Source organism: Channa argus, chromosome 20, assembly GCF_033026475.1.
Source record: "Channa argus isolate prfri chromosome 20, Channa argus male v1.0, whole genome shotgun sequence".
Classification (NCBI taxonomy): domain Eukaryota; kingdom Metazoa; phylum Chordata; class Actinopteri; order Anabantiformes; family Channidae; genus Channa; species Channa argus.
In genome coordinates this window covers 4,054,483-4,073,457 of record NC_090216.1, presented here as the reverse complement: position 1 = coordinate 4,073,457, position 18,975 = coordinate 4,054,483, and the positions used below count along the sequence as shown (strand labels likewise).

General features: G+C 41.7%; 1 protein-coding gene across 49 annotated transcripts in view; it reads left to right on the top strand.

Annotated features, from left to right (window-relative positions):
* Positions 1–18,975, top strand: part of LOC137105903 (ankyrin-3-like) — a 133,102-nt gene that overhangs the window by 26,271 nt on the left and 87,856 nt on the right. The window contains exon 1 of one of the 49 annotated variants that reach the window (XM_067488650.1): positions 7,927–8,685. The exons of the other annotated variants lie outside the window; for them this stretch is intronic. Within the exon in view, the coding sequence (XP_067344751.1) occupies positions 8,563–8,685 (123 nt within the window). The 5' untranslated portion in view covers positions 7,927–8,562. Of the gene's footprint in view, positions 1–7,926; positions 8,686–18,975 lie in introns of those variants that run through there. 49 annotated transcript variants of the gene reach the window in all.

Genomic DNA, 18,975 nt, shown 5'->3' with positions numbered 1-18,975 from the left:
TGATTGATTTGATTGGTGATTATGTTAGATTTTTGTCTTTACAGTAAATTTGACTTTTGATTTCACTTTATTTTTTGAATTCCATGTCAGGTTTAGTATCAGTTGTTTGGTATCAGTTGTTCAGTACTTGGGAACCAGCAAGACTCTTCCTAAAGCGACCGGCCCAACAAACTGAGTGATTTAGAGAGAAGGGTCTTGAAGATGACCAAGAACCCGATGGTCCCTCTGAAAGAGCTCCAGCGTTTCTCTGTGGATAGAGGAGAACCTTCCAGAAGAACAACCATCTCTGCAGAACTCCACCAATCAGGCCTGTATGGTAGAGTGGGCAGATGGAAATCACTCCTCAGTAGAAGGCACATGACAGCCCACCTGAAGGACTCTCAGACCCTGAGACAAGTGTCACGTCTGGAGGAAACCAGGCACCGCTCACCACCTGGCCAACACCATCCCTACAGTAAAGCACGGTGGTGGCAGCATCATGCTGTGGGGATGTTTTTCTGCAGCAGCAACTGGGAGCCTAGTCAAGATCGAGGTTAAGATGAATGCACAGAGACATCCTTGATAAAAACCTGTTCCAGAGCATCTGGACCTCAGACTGGGGCCACGGTTCATCTTTCAACAGGACAACGACCCTAAGCACACAGCCAAGATAACAGAGTAGCTACAGGACAACTCTGTGAATGTCTCAGCCAGAGCCAGAGGTACTGTAAGGAAGAATGGTTGTGCCAAGCTTGTAGCATCATACGTTGTCATTAATGGGTATTGTTTGTAGAATTTTGAGGAAAATAATGAATTTGATCCATTTTGGAATAAGGCTGTAACATCTCACAATGTGGAAAAAGTTAAGAAAATAGTTTCTGGATGCACAGTAAATCTATTGAGCTTTATCATCTAATATGTACTTTTTGATTGTGTGGTCAAAGGCTGGAGACCATTCAGCAAAAGAAGGTAAAATGCAAAATATGTAAAGTGACACTTGAGGCCACACTGACTGGCAGCTGAGCTTAAATGATAGTTTCACGGAAACTTAACCCTGGACCTGTGTTGTTTGGTCATTTTCAAGCAAAATGTCGAATCATCACAGAAAGAAATTTCATTTGTAAAAAAACAAATTTAAACTTTGCAATCAAAATGATTTAAAGTAGCATGAAACTAAAGGACAAATTTCAAAAATAAAGAAAATGTGGTTAGTTGCAGCTGTAGTATCATCAAACATAAAGCATCTCTACTGGTACAAATCTATTATTATTGGGATTATTTATCACTTTATCATTATCGTCCTCAGGAAGCGGAAGTTTTGGGTTCAAATGTGATTATTTGGTTCTGCTTGGACATCCGAGAAGGCAGAGGCTTCAGTGCTAATGGGGGACTGAGGCAGAGTATAAATGTATCATGGCTACCATCACAGCAGAAACCCACACAAACTCAATGGACATTTATCTGGTTTTCATGGACTGTGTGTGGCAGCCGCACCCAAACTCCCTCGTGCCCTAATGGGATCATATCTGCCTGAGCGATTCTGCAGACTTCAACCATCATCCCACAGTCACATAGAACATAGCAGGAAGTGTTACAGTCTCACATGTGCCCTTATCAGGTCCTTTTCATACCTGGATTGTGCTTTGTCAGTGTTGAGAGAGAGAGAACGTGCCGGAGATAAAGAAATAAAGTGTGTGAGAGCAACAGAGATGTTAACAGGCGGAAGAGACAGCCGGGGGAGACAGAGGCCGTGTTATGTCAAAACAATAAGAGCTCTTCTTAAAGTAGACAGCTGAGAGTCAACGCCAGGGCAAGAGCTGCACTGTGCTACAGACTCACTGATGCTTTTATTTTAGAGCATAAAAACCTAATAATTCATAGAAACGGACGAATACATTTGCTGTTTGTTGGACGAGGGCATATTTTCAGTGACGTCATCGAATCATTTTGCAGCATAAACAACAAAAACAAAACCAGTCTCCCTCATCCCACCTCTCTAGCATAGTTTAATCAGTCGAGTCAGTTACATCTGAGACGTTGGGCGACCGTACGTAGCACAGGTTTGTTGTGGTTCAGAAGTAGACCAACGCAAAGAGGCACATGACTGTGAGGTAAAAGGAAAATGACAAATGGTGCATTTGTATTCAGCCCCCCTGAGTCAATGCTTTAGTAAAACCACCTTTTGCTGCAATTACAGCTACAAATCTTTTGAGGTACATGTCTCTACCAGCTGTGCACATCTACAGAGTGAAACTTTTGTCCTTTCTTCTTTGCAAAATAGCTCAAGCTCAGTCAGATGAACAGCCTGTGAACAGCAATTTTTGGATTTAGGTCTGGTCTTTGACTGGGTCATTGTGACACATGAATATGCTTTGATCTGAACCAGTCCATCGTAGCTCTGGGTGTATGTTTAGTGTGGTTGTCCTGCTGGAAGCTGAACCTCCTCCCCAGACTCGAGTCTTTTGCAGACTCGAACAGGTTTTCTTCAAATGTTGCCCTGTATTTGGCTCCATCCATCTTCCCATCAACTCTGAGCCATAAGAAGTCCCCCACATGGCTTGTGGGGGACTTCTTATGGCTTTCCTTCACTTCCGCCTCTCTTCCGTAAAGGCCATATTTGTGGAGTGCACGGCTCCAGCGGAAAGTGAACCATTGTGTCGAGGCTTGTATCGGCCCCAGAATGTGGCGTCGTTGATTATGTATGGAGCTTCATCTGGGGCTGCTTCTTCAGGAAGTGCTTCGGAGTAGCTGTGAAGAGCAGACAGGGACAGAGAGGGAAGATTATGACATGCAAAAAAAAGGGTCCACCGTTCAGGATTCAAACCTACAATGAAATGGCATTAGACTCAATTTTGATATGTAGTATCACTTTAAAAGATTTCTCACTAGTAGTATTATCTTTCACATCCCATAGGAGCCACCTGGCCTGGTGTGAATAGATAAAAATATACATTTAGTTTGCAGCACATTAAGCTGTTGTGATACTTGACACTGTTCCGCTGTTCAGCTGCTAATTACTTAACTAAGAAACTAAATGGTTGTGTAGGTTGTGTTTTTATATTTTTTTCTTAAACAGTGTACCAGTAGTAAATTTGGATGATTAATCCAGATTATACCCTCTTTCTCTCCTATTCTCACAGACAGCTGCAAACGCCATCATAGACAAATCGAAGTGATTCAAATCTAAATACCACCTTGTTCACTGTTACTTTCATCTGACAAATTCAGCCACAGATGCTGGGATTCGGGTTTATTTAAGGGACTGGACTCGATGTCTTACCTGCCTTTGTCTACTATGTTCTCACGTATTGATCTGAGAGGAGGGATTTGACACAGGGCGTGTTTCTTACCCATCATACAACAGTACAGCCTGATAATGCAGGCATCTGCGTCTCTTCGCTTTTTTCTGTTAATGTATCAGTTCTGTGGTTGAGGAACACATGCAGCTTGTTGGAGAGAAATCCCTGCAGCACCAAACAGTTTCATCCTGTGTTCACTTTCACGGAAAGTCCTGCTTTCCGTTTAAACTAGTGAATGGAAGTGGATGGAAACGACATGCAGCTCAGATGTTGTGCCTATAATTTGATGTTGAATCAGGACATTGAGGTGCGACTAATGCAGGTTAAATGAGTGGGATATCAAAATGAAAATTAATGGCTAAAACGTCCCTGAGCTCCAAATCGATTAAGAGTTCCACACAGGACTCTTCAGTGAGTGCCGGGAGTGATTCCATGAGGTTTACTCTAATGGAGCCTCAAATTATGTGATGCTAATGTGAAGCGCTGGGATCCTCACCCAGTGGTGCACTGTGCAGGTTGAGGCGAGTTTCTTTTAATAGAAAAAAACGTCTGTGCTTTCCACACTTCAGTTGTTTTTTGATGAATGATAATGGTAACATTTAATATCACTTTGGCTTTAATTAAAGTGCAATAGGCAGAGGATCAACAGAATGCGATTAGAAAAGACTTATTCTCTATATTTGTGATTTTATATTTTTATTCTAAGTTCACAGAAACAGATGTCGCCGTAAACGAGACAAACAAACTGGTTGTAAGGATTTGTCCATTGATACATTGGAAAAAAAAAATCCATTGACAATAGTTGTTTTAGTCAGTTTTGAAGCAAAAATAGGATCTTGCTGTGGCCTGGTGTTAATTTTTAAAAATATACATTTCATTTACAGCACATTAAGCTGATTTTTAAAGTCAAACAAACCCCCGTAAAAATATTTATGAAAAAATTTTTTATTGGGGTTTGTGGAAAGTTCAAATTCCCCAGTGTAACAAATAGTGGAGAAAATATTGAGATTCAGAAAAAAATACTCAAATACCAGTGAAGGTCAGTCATACAGAGTAATTTATAGGTGAAAGCTTAGAACAGAAAAAGTAAAGTATACAAAAGCTTAATTCTGCAGAAAGATGAATAAGTTAATGCTGCTCAATCGGGTTATTCTTTCCTGTCTCTGTGTGATGCTGCCTCTAAGTGGATAGAAACAGAACTACATTTTCTACTTGTTATACAGGTGGTACAACACTCACCTGCAGTCATTCACTTTTACATACTTATATACTCACCTTTTATGTATTTGGACCAAAACCATCGGTCTCTTCTCTTGTGCTGCACTGAATCCAGTGCAGGTGCAGCTTCACTTATAGATTGGCAGGAGAATTTGAAAAAGCTGTTAAAGTCAAATATTGACAGTAGAGGGAGCCAGACACTGTGGGAAAAATAACTGCAGCCGTCAATATGTGCACATGCAAAGGCGGGATTCAGAATAGTCTCCAGTATATTTGTTTTCTATCAGCAGCAGTGTGTTTTGATGCTTATTTCTCCCCTGAGCTCCCCCCTCTTATTTATCCTGGGAGAGAGGCAAACCTCACCCAAGGTATTTATTATTTGTGGCTGGGAACTGAATCCTTATCTTCAATTTAAAACCAGATTCCTGCTCATTATTTCTACTCCCCACATGACCTGATAGAAATGGAAAAAAAAAAAAAAAAGAATCGGTGATTAATCAGTGAATTTAGAAAATAATCAAAATATTTGAATATGGATTTTGTGAATTTCTTGTTTGCATGCATTCAAAGTCATTGGGATTTGAACTAAATGGGTGAAAACGGTAGATCAACTACTTGGCTGATCTACTGTTGAGGTGGCTCCATGTTTAGGTTTTTTGAATGTGACCAACTTTAAAGTGGCCTTTTGGAATCTGCCGTAGGTGTTTTCTACAACTTTCTGCTAAAAGTATTCAACGGAGTGTAATTGCTGGTGTTTTCTAAATGTGTATGTGATCGTTGAAAACATTACATACTGTCACATTATAGTCATGTTTTTGTCTGTGAATTGACCCTGACTGGCCTCGTGACCTCATGGTTAGATCAGCAGGAGAGACAGAGAGATTGATAAAACGAAATCAGAGCAGAGAGGAAAATTAAACCAAGAATTAACGCAACTGACACTTTGCTGCTGACCCACATCTAGAGCCTGATATTTCTCCTGATTTTAGCGGTTTCCACCGGCTGCACGAGGAGTCACGTCCAAGTGAAGGTGCCACTGGAGACGAGGAGCCGAACTCCCAAACCTTTAGACATTACCGTCTTTTGTTAGGCAAGTTTAGAATTTCTGATCCACGTACGGAGAAATCACCTGCTGTTAATCCATGTTTCATTACAGAGCGAAGGCCTTTAAACGGCGAGTACATCTAATTCATAAGCTCCTCTTACAGATGAAGATAATGAAGGATTAGTCCAATAAATCCTATCTGAAGTCGACTCTGGCGGATGAGTTATTATGGTGCAGTGGCTGGAATTTGGCCTGTGATTAGCCTTAAACATACTGTAGGTTTAACCAGTGGAATATTTCACTTCAAATATTGTAAACCGTGGTGGAAAACAGAAAACAAGTATGAGAGGAAAATATTTTTATGGATTGATCAAATTGCATTTGAGGCACAGATTTAAACATCGTTTTAAAGGAGCTTATTGTACAGTAATTTGTGAAATGAATCAAAGCTGGATCATAAATAATAATAATCGCTTTTTGCAATTGGACAGTTTAAAAGCCTTTAAAGATACTGTAGCTGCATTATGCAGCTGTGCGGCGTTTCCTGTTATTATACCATACTTTTAATATTTATTCGCCTCTTTAGTAACTAATACAGATTACATACTTCTGTTTCCACTGTTAAACACAACGTAAGATTTTTTTTTTTTACTCATTTTAATAGTTTGCAGCTATGCCACCTCTGTTTTTAGCTAAATGCTAATTTCAATGTAACCACGTCCCCCAACGCTCCTGTGCATCTAAGCTGCACATTCATTGATGTTTTTTTTTTTTTTTTGTAATAAGTGTAGGATTATGGTTCAGTGTTACATTTTTCAATGTCTGAAAAATGTGGTTGAGTTTAGATGTGAGAAGCACTTTTGTTAAGGTTTGCAAAAAAAAAAACATAGTTTGGTTTAAAGGTTCCTGTTTTGTGTGAAGTATTGAACGTGGAAGAGGGGAAGAAGAGGAACGAGGAAGAAAGAACTAAAAGTAATCAAATAGAACCATTTCAGTGGTTCAAAATATCAATATATTTATGTTTCAAGAGCAGGAACTTACCCATAGCCTAATATTGAGGACCAAAGCATAGTTTTAGAACAGTAAATATCTTTCTACTGTATTCTGCCCTCTGGTATTGTCATCTTATGGTGAGACCACCCTTTCCAAGTAGCCTATTACAGCTCTTCCTCATCATAGATGGCCAATAGCAGCCCTGCTCTGCTGTCACATGTCCTCATCCCAGGCTACGCCCTCTCCTAGAGTATGTTGTTAATATTCAAAGGCTGCAGTGCACTCCTCTCTCTCTCACACACACACACACACACACACACACACACACACACACACACACACACACACACGCAGTGGTATTTCATTAGGCTTTATTACATGGAGTTTAAGAAATAAACTCCAGGACTTCAGGCTTCTTGTTAATGTGAAGCTGGTGCCACAAAAACAGTGTTCCCTCATTAGGTGCAGTCCTCTGTCTGAATATTTCCATTTTCTTTATGAATAATGCATTGCTATGTTAATAATTGATCTACTGGTGCACAACAGCCTTCATGTTCCTCGTTGTTTTCTACCTGAACTATCCAGTGAAATGTTTGTGGTTTTTCCAAATCATTATGTTAAACGACAGTCAACCGATCGTTTTCAGATCAATACCACAATTTGTAGTCACTGAAATGGATTTTTGTAAAAAAAAGAATACAAGTGAGAAGTGGAGGTCATTGATGACCCTAAACTTGAGTAGAGCCCATTGTGGATGTTAGTGTCTGTATGTGATTGTTGACAGTACGGTTCATTTAGAAAATGAATTCATGTAGTTATCTTTTAAAAAACAACCTCAAGTGGCAGCAGAGGAAGGCTCAACAATCAGGCTCCGAAATCGAACATGGAGGAAACCTAAGGATGGGCAACACAGGAGGGTTCTCTCTTCCAGGACACACACTTGCAATCATGCAATGGACCAACTGTAAAATCAAAAGGTGGACAAGGTAATATGAGGATTAATTTTTTTTTTTTTTTTTTTAACCAGCTCTTGTTTTGGTACGACTGACTGAGTGAAAGAAGTTTCATACCTGGAGCATCATGGCTGCACCCTGTGCTGTGCTGGACACCCTGTGTGTGTGTGTGTGTGTGTGTGTGTGTGTGTGTGTGTGTGTGTGTGTGTTTGTGCGCTGTGTGAACCCAGTGTGAAGTGTCATCCTCCCTTTCTTTCACTTTCTATCAGGAATAGCCAGCTGGTGCTAAGCAGAGGTATTCATCCCTCCCTGCTCTCTCCTTTTTTCCTGCTGTCCCAGCTGCTCTCTCTCTCCTGTCTCTACCCCCTCCTCTCTTAACCCTCCCTCCTCCTCCTTCTCCTCTTATCTCAACCTCCTTTCCACTGTCATTTCCCTCCCGTTCATGTGTCCCGGGCGAGACGTTGCAGACTGAGCGTGTGTGTCTGTGTGTGCACATAGAGGATGGCTCAGTGCTCAGTCAGGTGCAGGCTGTCTGCTTAGACGACCAGTATGTTTACCCAGGAGACAGAGCTCTCTGCTGGCATAGGAGGACCACCAACCCTGGAGCTCCATCAACATACCTGTAACTGAGCTGCTTTGATTCTCCACAAGAGGACAATTTCACCTGATCATGGATCGTGTTATGATATTGTTTGTCTGGATGCTATAGTAGGCACTTAGTTGCACTTTGAGCGTTGGGCAGTGAAAGCAGCTGCCTTTTCATTGGTGAAGTGTATCCTGCCCCGAACACTTCTTGGTGTAGATATCTGCTGAGGGAAATAAGGAAACGAAAGAAGTATGGGAATCTTAAGAAAGAGGAGGTGATAACCCTTTCCTAGACGATCTGCTACACACACCTGGGAGGACTTCCTCTCTGACCAAAAAACACAGCTGAGGAGAGGAGGAACAAAAAAAAAAACAATCGGTAGGAGCTGCGAAGAAAAGGCAAAAGGAGAGACTTTGGGTCTACACTACATCCCTCCAGTCTCCCTTCTCGTGTTTCCCCACCTGTGAGGATTAATTGGGCTGGAGCAGCATGGCGCATGCTGCCTCACAGCTGAAGAAAAAGGCGGACGAGAACCTCGCTGCAGAGGAGGAGAAGGAGAAGGAGAAGGAGAAGAAGAGGGCGAGGAGGCGTTCGCGTGAAGTGAAGAAAAAGGTAGAGGAGGAGGAGAAGAGGGAAAAGAATGGAGGAATGAGAGCATATAGATCTAACACAGGGGAGAAAGACGGGGAAAAGAGCTTGAAATGAGCTTCTCTTTGTCATGATGCAGCCTCCTCACGCACACACACGCACTCACACATTCATATATGCACAGGCATACAGAGGGATAAGAGGGGTGGTCCCACTGGGTATAGTGAGGGGGTGGGTGGGTAAAAAAAGACAGAAAGATGGATGAGTGTAGGACATGGACAGGGAAGATGAGATAAGTGGAATCAGCGCTGAAGGAGAAGAACACTGTGGTTCTGCTAAGTTATTAATCAGTTTACAAAATTATTAACTGTCGAGTTTATTTCCCAACATTTAATCTGCCTCACACACTCATTACTCCTCTCTGTACACCTCTTTAATAGGATGCTGCTTGATGTTTTTGTGCGGGTAACTCCTCCTCAGTCACCCTGCTTCGTTTCCCCGTTAACTCTTTCTGTCCTATGTGCATCTCTGTGCCGACACACCATACATGTCATCTCGGCTGTTTTGTCTCGTTCTGCTGAAAATAATGTGTGTGTGTGTGTGTGTTTGTGTGTGTGTGGCGGGGGGGGGGGGGGGTTATTTAAAATGAAAGGTGTGTGTGTGTGGAGTCGGGGGAGGAAGGGAGCCAAGAGCGTCAGCAGTCAGTCGCACCCTGCAGTTTGGTGTGGGCTATTTTGGTGTATGTATGTGTGTGTACATGAGTCAGTGTGCAAGGACGAAGTTAAGACACACAAACCTCCGTAATCAATAGTTCAATAGTGGAAACTGACTTGAAATCAATACTCATCCCCACTGCAGGGACAGCTTCCTTTGGCAAAACATGTAGAGAATGTCTGAGTAACTTTGTCAATCGGTTTATTTTTCTGTGGTTGTGCTTAAAATCATTTGTGTTTGAGATTTGAGTGTTTGTGTGTGTGTGTGTGTGTGTGTGTGTGTGTGTGTGTGTGTGTGTGTCAACATGTTGACCAGCCTGAGGGTTAGCCACCTGTCACAGAGTCAATACCAGTGACCTCATTAGCATCAAGGTCAAAATGGATAGAGCAGCAACTTCCTGTTTTCACAGGAAGTCAGGGTCGGTTAGTCAGTCAGAAAGGACCAAAAACACTCCATTTAATGCAAATTCATACTTACCTATAAATTGAGTCATAGATCAAAACTTTATTTACGATAAATAACACAGATTTTGATGTAGATCAAAGTGCTCTACAGAGGATTGAAAAGTTAATAACAAAGACGTGAGACGGACAGAAAGATTAAAAATGTAAAAGAGTCAAAGAGAATGAGGCCAATAAAACACATACTGTATATTAAAGTGCGTATAGATGAGAGACATCGACTAATTGTTCATTATAAACATTATTCTTTATTTGAAAAAACAGGTCATTCTTCAGGTCAAAGAAATCTAGGCACTGGCTGTAGCAAAGGGAGAATCAGCAGGCGTCAAATATGAATCTTGGCTATTTACAGCAGTACAATACAGATTTTACAATAAAGTTTTTTTGAATTATACTTTTTGTAGTAAAAAAACATGTTCTTAAACATATCTTGTTATGGAGAGATGTCGCTGATGCCTCTGAGACTCGCTCTTCTGACCAATCAGAGAATTCCAAACATTTCTGCTTGCGTTGTGCAGCAGGCTTTGCAGCTTCCCGTGTATTGTAACTTCATAGATATGGCTACTTGAAGAGCTGTGCAGCGTGTGGCAGCGCGTCGAGACCGAAGCTGCAGGTAGAAGGAAGGCCGGGCTGATTTGGAGTCTCAGGCCTCCACTAGCTAAAGTTGCCTCAGCAGTAATACGGATGTCGATTAAAAAGAATAATACAAAATCAAACTAGCTGCACCTCAATGAGCCACTGAAATCTTGCATTAATGGGAACAGTCGTATAATATCAAATATGTTTTTACTTCTTTAATTGTTTCCACATTCTTATGCTGGTACTATTCCACCGTCTACTTCCACCATCACTCTCGCTGAGCAATGTGTTGCTTTTTTGCAGTTTTACACTCGGTTTAAAAGAATCCTTATGCGGCACTTTTAATGAAGGCAGATCAGGACGGTCTGTGACGACCCCTTTTCACCCCACCTTTAAGTGTCATTTGAAACCGCTATAAATATGTCTGAGGAAGTATTTCTGACCCTAAAACAGCCCTTAGCCTTTTCTCCTTTCTCTCTTGGTTGTTGTTAGCTGTTTTATCTGGCATCCATTTAAAAAGCTCAGTGTGTAAATCTTCTTTGCATTGGTTGATTCTGTCAGTGAGGACGTTGCTTTGCACTGCGAAACAAGGATAATCATCATCATCATCTACGTCGCATCCCACGGTGCGTGCAAATGCAAAGTGCTCCTCGATCTGCAATAAATCAAAAGGAATTAAAGGCACACGTATTTTCTGTTTTAATTTTGACATGAAGGAGTCGGAGAAGCTTGGGTGTGTTGAGAAATGGTGGAGGGAGGTTCGACCTTGGCAGCACAAGCTGAAATCTGATCCGGTGAGATAACAGATTTATGGTTTCCCTGAAGGGCAACAGGTGAGGGAAACGTGTTGCAGAAGTGTTCTGTGTGTGTGTGTGTGTGTGTGTGTGTGTGTGTGTGTGTGTGACATCAGCAGTTTCTTTGTGTTTGTAGCGTAATGGCGTAGAGGGGGTATCAGCTATCCTGGGCTCACTCAAGGTAAATCTATAAAGCTGTCTGCTTTGGGCCAATTCTTGGCACCAGGGCCAAAACAATATCCTCTCCGTCCTCTGATCACGTCACCTCCATTAACTTTCTTTTATTCCCTGGCCTCCCTTTACCTCATTATCCCCGTCTTTGTCTCCTAAACTATCTTTATACATTGCTTGGCTTCTCTCGCTCTCAAACAAAGTCGATTCAACAAAAACACTACGCTACATGTCCCCACCCTTTTTCTGACCCACTGGCAGTTGTGTAAAATTGATTGATTATTCCGGCACGTGTTTGCACATCCTGGCTTAAATACAGGCAGGTGGACTCGGGTGGACTCCGATTCCATTTTCTTACTGAGGCCGTGGTTTGCCGTCGGAAATCAGTGGATTTTCCGCTTCAGGTTGGGAATGAGTCAGTGCCCCAGGTGCAGGAGTTTAAGTTGGGGTTTTGTTTACGAGTGAGGCTAAAGTGGATTGTGAGACTCCCAGGATTGGTTTGGTGCAGCATCAGCAGTGATACGGAGCGTCCTATAAAATTATCATATAAAAATGCCTCCCGGACGCCTCTTTTGGAGGTCTTTCAGGCACAGCCAGCTGGTAGGAGACCCCATGGTAGACCTACAACATGCTGGAGACATTATGTATCTCATTTAGCCTGGGAACAACTCTGAATCCCGCCAGAGGAGCTGGAACTCGTTGAAGTGCGTGAGTTGCAGGAGCATGCAGAGCTACTGAGACATCCACGTTAGCATGTGGAGCTACAACGATTTGCCGATTAAGCAATTAGTTAATTGACAGGAAGTTAATCCAATAATTAGTAGTTTATTTGTTTTAAAGAGGTCATAATCTGAAATGTGTACACTTCTGTAAATACAGACTAACCAAAGGCCTAAAGCTTGAGGTGAACACGTGCTGTACGACATAAGATCATTGTGGAAGACCATCTCCATTTTTGCCTTCCCACACCCACTAACTACGCCCACAGAAAGACCAGAATGGGCCTTTAAAGACACAGGAGCTAAAACGAACGTGCTTATTATATGATAAACAGGCATTTTTTCCAACCTTATTTCAATAGAGCCACTGAATAAAGCCTAAACCTTTATTTATGCTGAACTTCACGCCTCACGAGTATCACGAGCATTTGTGATGTGACCAGCATTTCACAACGCGATATATTTAATATTATAGCTCAATGGTGATATATATATCACAATACAGCATGTTTCCTGTAAATTCAATGAAAATAAAATTTGGGAGAGCTGATTTCTTATTACAATCAGAATTATGTACCTGTATTAAGTGTAGTTTACTTATAATGGATTATTGTTCTGTTTAGAATGTAGGTGCAAACATGTCACCAAATGTTTTGTGGCTTTCATCTGAACATTCTTTGTACTGTATGACATGACTCTTGGTCAGGGGGTAGCAGTGTTTGATGTGGGCACAGGTGTGGTGCGACCCGGAGCACAGAGCCTGCAGCACTATTTTGTTCCTCCCAACGTGAACCCATGCATTGAGTAAGACATTCCCCCTTAAAAGTTGCCTGTAGCTGCCCGCAGTCTCTCAGTACGTGTGTTGCTGGCTGCTGTTCATTTGTACCAAAAGGAAATAAAGTGTAGGCAAAGTTTTCATACATGTATAGTATCTGTAACTGTTCTTCAGAATTTTCTAATGCTGCTTCATTTCAGTAAGAAGACTCTGTGTCACCTTCGCTATCCTCTTTGTTTGTGTGTGTGTGTGTGTGTGTGTGTGTGTGTGTGTGTCAGTTGTGTAGTTGTTCACCCGCTTTAGAACTGTGGCTGGCTGCTGGACTGCAGGACGTGTGATTGACCTGCTCATGAGGAGGCTGTTGTTCTGGTTTTCTTGTTGACTGATGAACTGGTCTGAGCCGCTTTGCTGAGTACTCCGATTAATTCATTTACCACAGCTAAAACTACACATTAGTCTTTAATATGCAGTGCGATCTTAATTCCCTACATTCATCATTTATGTGTGGCCTCGCAGCACAGTGGGTTTCTGCCGGCAGTGACGTTGGCGACAAGACGAAGTTGGTGTGTTTGTAGCAGAGACGTGTTTCCCTCCACCACTTATTTCATTTATCATTTGGGACCTTATGCTTGTACCGACTGTGTGACTCCAGACTATGGTGGTGGCTCCTGACCCCTTACTCTGTCCTAACACACACAGAAACACAAGGTGGAAATAACGCATGTGTTACGCTATGTTCAGTACAGCACAGAGTAAAGTGTAAAGTAGAAAGTTAAGACTTTAGGAAAGAGTCTAAACATTTTTCCAACTCCACCTACCTGAGAAGATTCATGTGACGGGTTACTGTCAAATTTAGTAAATCTGTAATAATATGGGTTAATACATGTCTCACATATTATATTACTGCAAATGATTCAAATCAGATATCTGATTTGAATCATTTGCAGTAACAAATATGTTTGGTTGTTGACAAGTCACAAAATGTTGGTGCAGAACATTAGAGAGAGAAAACATTGAATTTGTTTTGTGCCAAAAGAGTCTGGGGGGGTGCTGTGTTTTTTCATCTGCTCCCCAAATTCTGCTCCCCCACCCCCCACCCCCCACCCCCACCCTGTCTCTCCCTTCTTTCATTGCTCCCTTTCTGCATCTCTGTCAGCTGGCAGAAGCCTGTATTGTTCTGACACACTTCTGGTTCTGGGACTCAGTGGTGGGGGGATGAAGTTCACACACACACACACACACACACACACACACACACACACACACACACACACACACACACACACACACACACACACACACACACACACACACACACACGTCCCTTGTGGCCTGGCATTGTACCACAAGAATCCCCTGACACGTATTTAAGCCAAGATTCATATTTGACGCCCGCTGATTCTCCCTTTGCTACAGCCAGTGTCTAGATTTCTTTGTCCTCCACTCACTCAGACCTGCTACATATGAAAATATTTAATCCTTTTGATTTCTACCTGTCTTTATGTTTACTATATACAGCATGTTCCTGTTTGAACAAGGATGTTATGGGATGTTTTATCCTGTCTAATCTAAATAAAGGTTGAGTTTTCGACATTTAAAAACTATATTCAAAAATGACATTTGGGTCGAGCACTATTTTCCAAAAGTATCGGTATCTGTAAAAATATAGACCTTTTTAATTTCCTGTCTCCTTTTCGACTCTCATGTCGAATGTAGGATGATTATTTTTCTCTGAAGTAAGACATACAATACACAGTTATAGTGCTATATTGTTAAATATATGCAACATGGCTTAATATTGGAATTCAGATGATGGTGCAGCAAGGTAGAAAATTAACAATAATTTTAAAACAGTTTTATTTTTAATAATTTCTCATCTTATAAAACAGCTGACTGATCAAATAAGAGAAAGAAAACTTTTTTTTTTTTTTTTATTCCATCACACATTCCAGTCTGCTAGTAAATACAAACCAGCCCAATTAGAATAAAAATGCTTCTTGTAAATCCAGTGATTTGTTCCAGACCGATTGGAGGAAAGGTTGGTGTAAACCTTTGATTTCAGTCATGTAAACATTTCATCCAATCTGTTGTTGGAACCAATAGGGTTCTTCTGCACGTTTGCCCCACATGGGGGGCAATGTTACATGATCTGAGGGGTTTTCTGGGAGGAACTGCAACAGGGCGATAGCTTCAAAGCAAAAATGGTCCGTGGCTGAAGCGGCATTTTCATTGGAACCTTGAAATGACTTAATGACTGCTGAACAGGGCAGCGCAGTGGTGGAGTGGTTAGCACTGCTGCCTCACACCTAGAAGGTAGCGGGTTCGTGCCCTGGCCGGCTGTGGCCTTTCTGTTTGGATGTTCTCTGTGGGCTTGAATGCGTTTCCTCCAGTTTCCTCCCACAGTCCAAAAACATGCAGACGTGATCGACTGGAGACCTGTCCAGGGTGTACCCCGCCTTTTGCCCGGTGACAGCTGGGATAGGCTCCAGCACCCGCACCCCCCTCGCGACGAAATAGGATAATGGATGCTTACAGTTAATGGATAAATTACTGAACACGAGCTGTTTAAACACGTGTTCGAAGCGATGAGCAAAGCAGGAATCCACTGGACCACGGCTAAATTCAAAAACCGATGACAAAATCTAACAGAGAAGTGGTTCTGACTGAGCCAGTCTTCACTTTTACAGTCTTATGTATAGTGTTAACGGTGTGGAGCTACTGTAAAGATCCTCTTGTCCTGTACATTGCTCCTGTTTTATAACTAAAAGCAAAATGAGCCTCTGACATTGCTGCTAAATGTGAAACAACGAGCAAAATGTGGGGCCATCTTGTTTCTTTCTTTTCCGCTGAATGAATTGGCTTGAAGACAATCTTCTAGCAGATTAATCCATTCACCGCAGACACCTTTTGTGCTCACATGCCTTATGCATGTAAACGAGCATCTTATCGGATCAGCGTCCACGTAAACATGTTGGAATCTCTGATCAGAATGACTTGAATCGGACTGAAGAAATTCTGTCTGCAGATAGAGTGAGTTAAAAGCTGCTAAGACACTGTGCACTGACAGGAAGTGCAGAATGTCTTCCTGTCATTTTACTTTTTGTTATTAATCAAGGTTTTTGGTGCAACCTACGCATTGGTTTTTGTTAAGTACTAGTAAAAAAAAAATGCTGCTGAAATGCACCACTATATGTTTTTGTTGCGAGTGACAGAAGCATAGAAGACAATCTGAAATATTCACTAAACAAATGTCGGCATCAATACGTGGAGAAGAAACCTTCTCAACTTGTCTCGTTCTGTTCATTGTTGCAGATTCTTGTTGAGCTCACATAGTAACATTGTCCATTTTTGTTCCTCATTACATAGTGACAGCTGCAAATACGCGTATGAGTGTTTCTATGGGTGAGATAATGTAAAGACATGGGCATTTAAAAGCTGGAGCACCTGATGACACGCCGGCTGAGGACAGAGCCTCGTGAATTATAGAAGGACTCCATTACAGAGCAGAGGAGGACTGGCAGCTGCAGCAGAGCCAAGATGATGGCAGGAAGGCAGCGGGTTAGAGGAGGAGAGAGCAGACTGTGGAGGTCGGGCAGAGGTGTGGGCACTGTAGTAAAAGTCGCACGCTTACTGCCACCCCTGTGCCATGGCTGCAGCAGGCTCTAATGTTTATTCTGTAGAGCAGGTTGCTGGGTCAGAGGATTGGTGCAGAGACTGCCAAGCATTGTGATTGGAGGGCCGTTAAGACAAAGGTGGTGGTGGTGGTGGTGGGTGGGTGGGGTTGGTGCAGGATGTGGAGGAAGAAGAAGAAGTAACACATCCCCCAGCATTCAGCAAAAAAAAAAAAAAAGAGAGATTTAATTAAATGTAAAAACATGAAATGGAATAAGTGAAGGGATGTGGATGGAGGGAGATGGAGTTATTGTAGATCAAGCAGAGCGATGTCAGAGCTGGACGAGCGGAGTAGTGGCAGAAAGAGTGGAGGAAAATGGAGAGTGGGTAGAGAGAGGATGAGGATGTCGTTAGTTAGGCTTTTTATTCCCCCCCCCCCCAAAGCTCTGTTCTCTCTTCTCTCCACTGCAGTGAAAGATCGACACTAAGAACTGGGACAGTCCACCCATTTGCGCACACACACACCAACGCACACACAGACATACACACACACACTCTTTCATCTCCGCAGATTTAGCCCGTAATATCTCGTCTTTTCACTGAACACAGCACGGCTGTTGTTTTCTCATTTCTACAGCCAGATTAGTGTTTAGCACTGCGACATCTCTGTATATTCAATTAATCAGACAAAAAAAAGAGACACGTCTTCGAGTGCAGCTCTCACAGGCACGGTTGCAGTTGTAACGCCTGCTCCTCCAGAGTTGTCTTGTAAATGTTTAACTTTTTTTCTTGCCATAAATTGTGGTACGTGGAACATCTGTGGAACATGCAGATTAACAGTGTGTGAAATGAGTTCTACAGTTACCTGTTTCATTTGCTGATGTGTTTCTAATTTGATGGCCGTGGGGTGAAGGTGAGGCAGGTCCTCACAATATGGTGCACGAAAACAGATATTCAACACGGTGTGATGCCAACTTTATGTTGTTGTCAGAGAAGAATGCAAATTTCCCCAAGTGATTAATTCTAATGGTTGGAGGTTTCCCAAATTGCAAAATCTAGATTGTTGCTTTTAAGATGTAAGCTGTAAGCTGTAAGCTATATGGAAAACCCTGTGGCTGTTTTTTTTACGAAATTGAAAGACAATCAATAGGTTAAAAAAAGAAAATTTAAAATTCAAATACAGTTTCTCTTTTTTAAATTAATTATGATTATTATTAATTCGTTGCTTGCATGTACCTTAGGTAATTTGAGAAAGAGCAGGGGCTTCACCCTCTCTGAACTTTCCTGCTTGTTGCTTCACTTTGTGTTTGTTCTGTGTCATGTTCTGTTACTGGTGAGCTGATGCCACTTGTTTGCTCATTAGTTTTATCGTGCCCACAAACATTGTGCAGCAACTGGGACGACTCAGGAATTTGCAAATGTCCATGATTGCACCTTCCTGGGGTTTTACATTCCAGCCGTTACAGCACATGCTTGCGTTTAGTAATTGAAAACTAAATTTATTATTATTATTTTTTTTTTCATAAGGTTAAAGTGGCATGATGAAAATATACATACATGGATGGAAAATGAATAGTGAAAACACTGCTGTGCTCCAGTGGAGTCACTTTGCTTAATTTCCAATCCTTAAAAATGTCCAGTTTGATTGAGGGGTTTCAGCAGTATAATGTTGAAGCAGTGAGGTGATACTAATACAACTTTACAACTTTTTTTTGTCTATTTAACAACAACTTTAAAAGATTTATTATTCTAGTTACCATAGAAAATGACGTACACAACAAAATGTTGGGAACATCTCAGGTTCTTTTGGTTTTTGTTAGATAGTAGAATCACAGCTGAGGAAACAGAAAACAGCCTTGCAGATGTTGCACTTTTGATTTACTGAGCATTTCTTTTATTTCTTTTGTTTTAAGGCCACATTCATACAGTTTGTCTCTGCTGCTGATGTCTCCTAGTACTTTTTATGGTCGTTTTTCCTGGCTGTGACCGAAATTAGTTATTATAATATTGATAACTGTTTCATAGGCGTTTTATTTATATTTATCAGTATAGTTTATTAACAGTACTGCAAATAAAACTGAATAAATATGTAGAGGCAGAAAGTGGTTTGCGAATGTGCTGATAACGTCTGTATCACTGGATACAGTGTGTTGCTGCAGTCAAAGAAGGGGCATCAACCCACAAACCTGTGCCAACTGGGTCAGGACCTGCTGGAGACTCTCAAACTCTCAGATATCTTCTCGAAAATCCAATATCAGTCCAGTAAACTCCTCCGTGTCATTTCCCTGTATATGAGACAAAGTAGATGCTGCAAATGTTGCTAAATTAGAGTTTGTGCTTGCATGTGGAGGCAGCCAGGTTATTCACACACACACACACACACACACACACACACACACACACACACACACACACCAAATGGTTATTGCAGTGCTGCTGTAGCTTTCAGCGCCTGTTCTCTTTTTTTGGACGTCAGTGTTGTGTCGGTC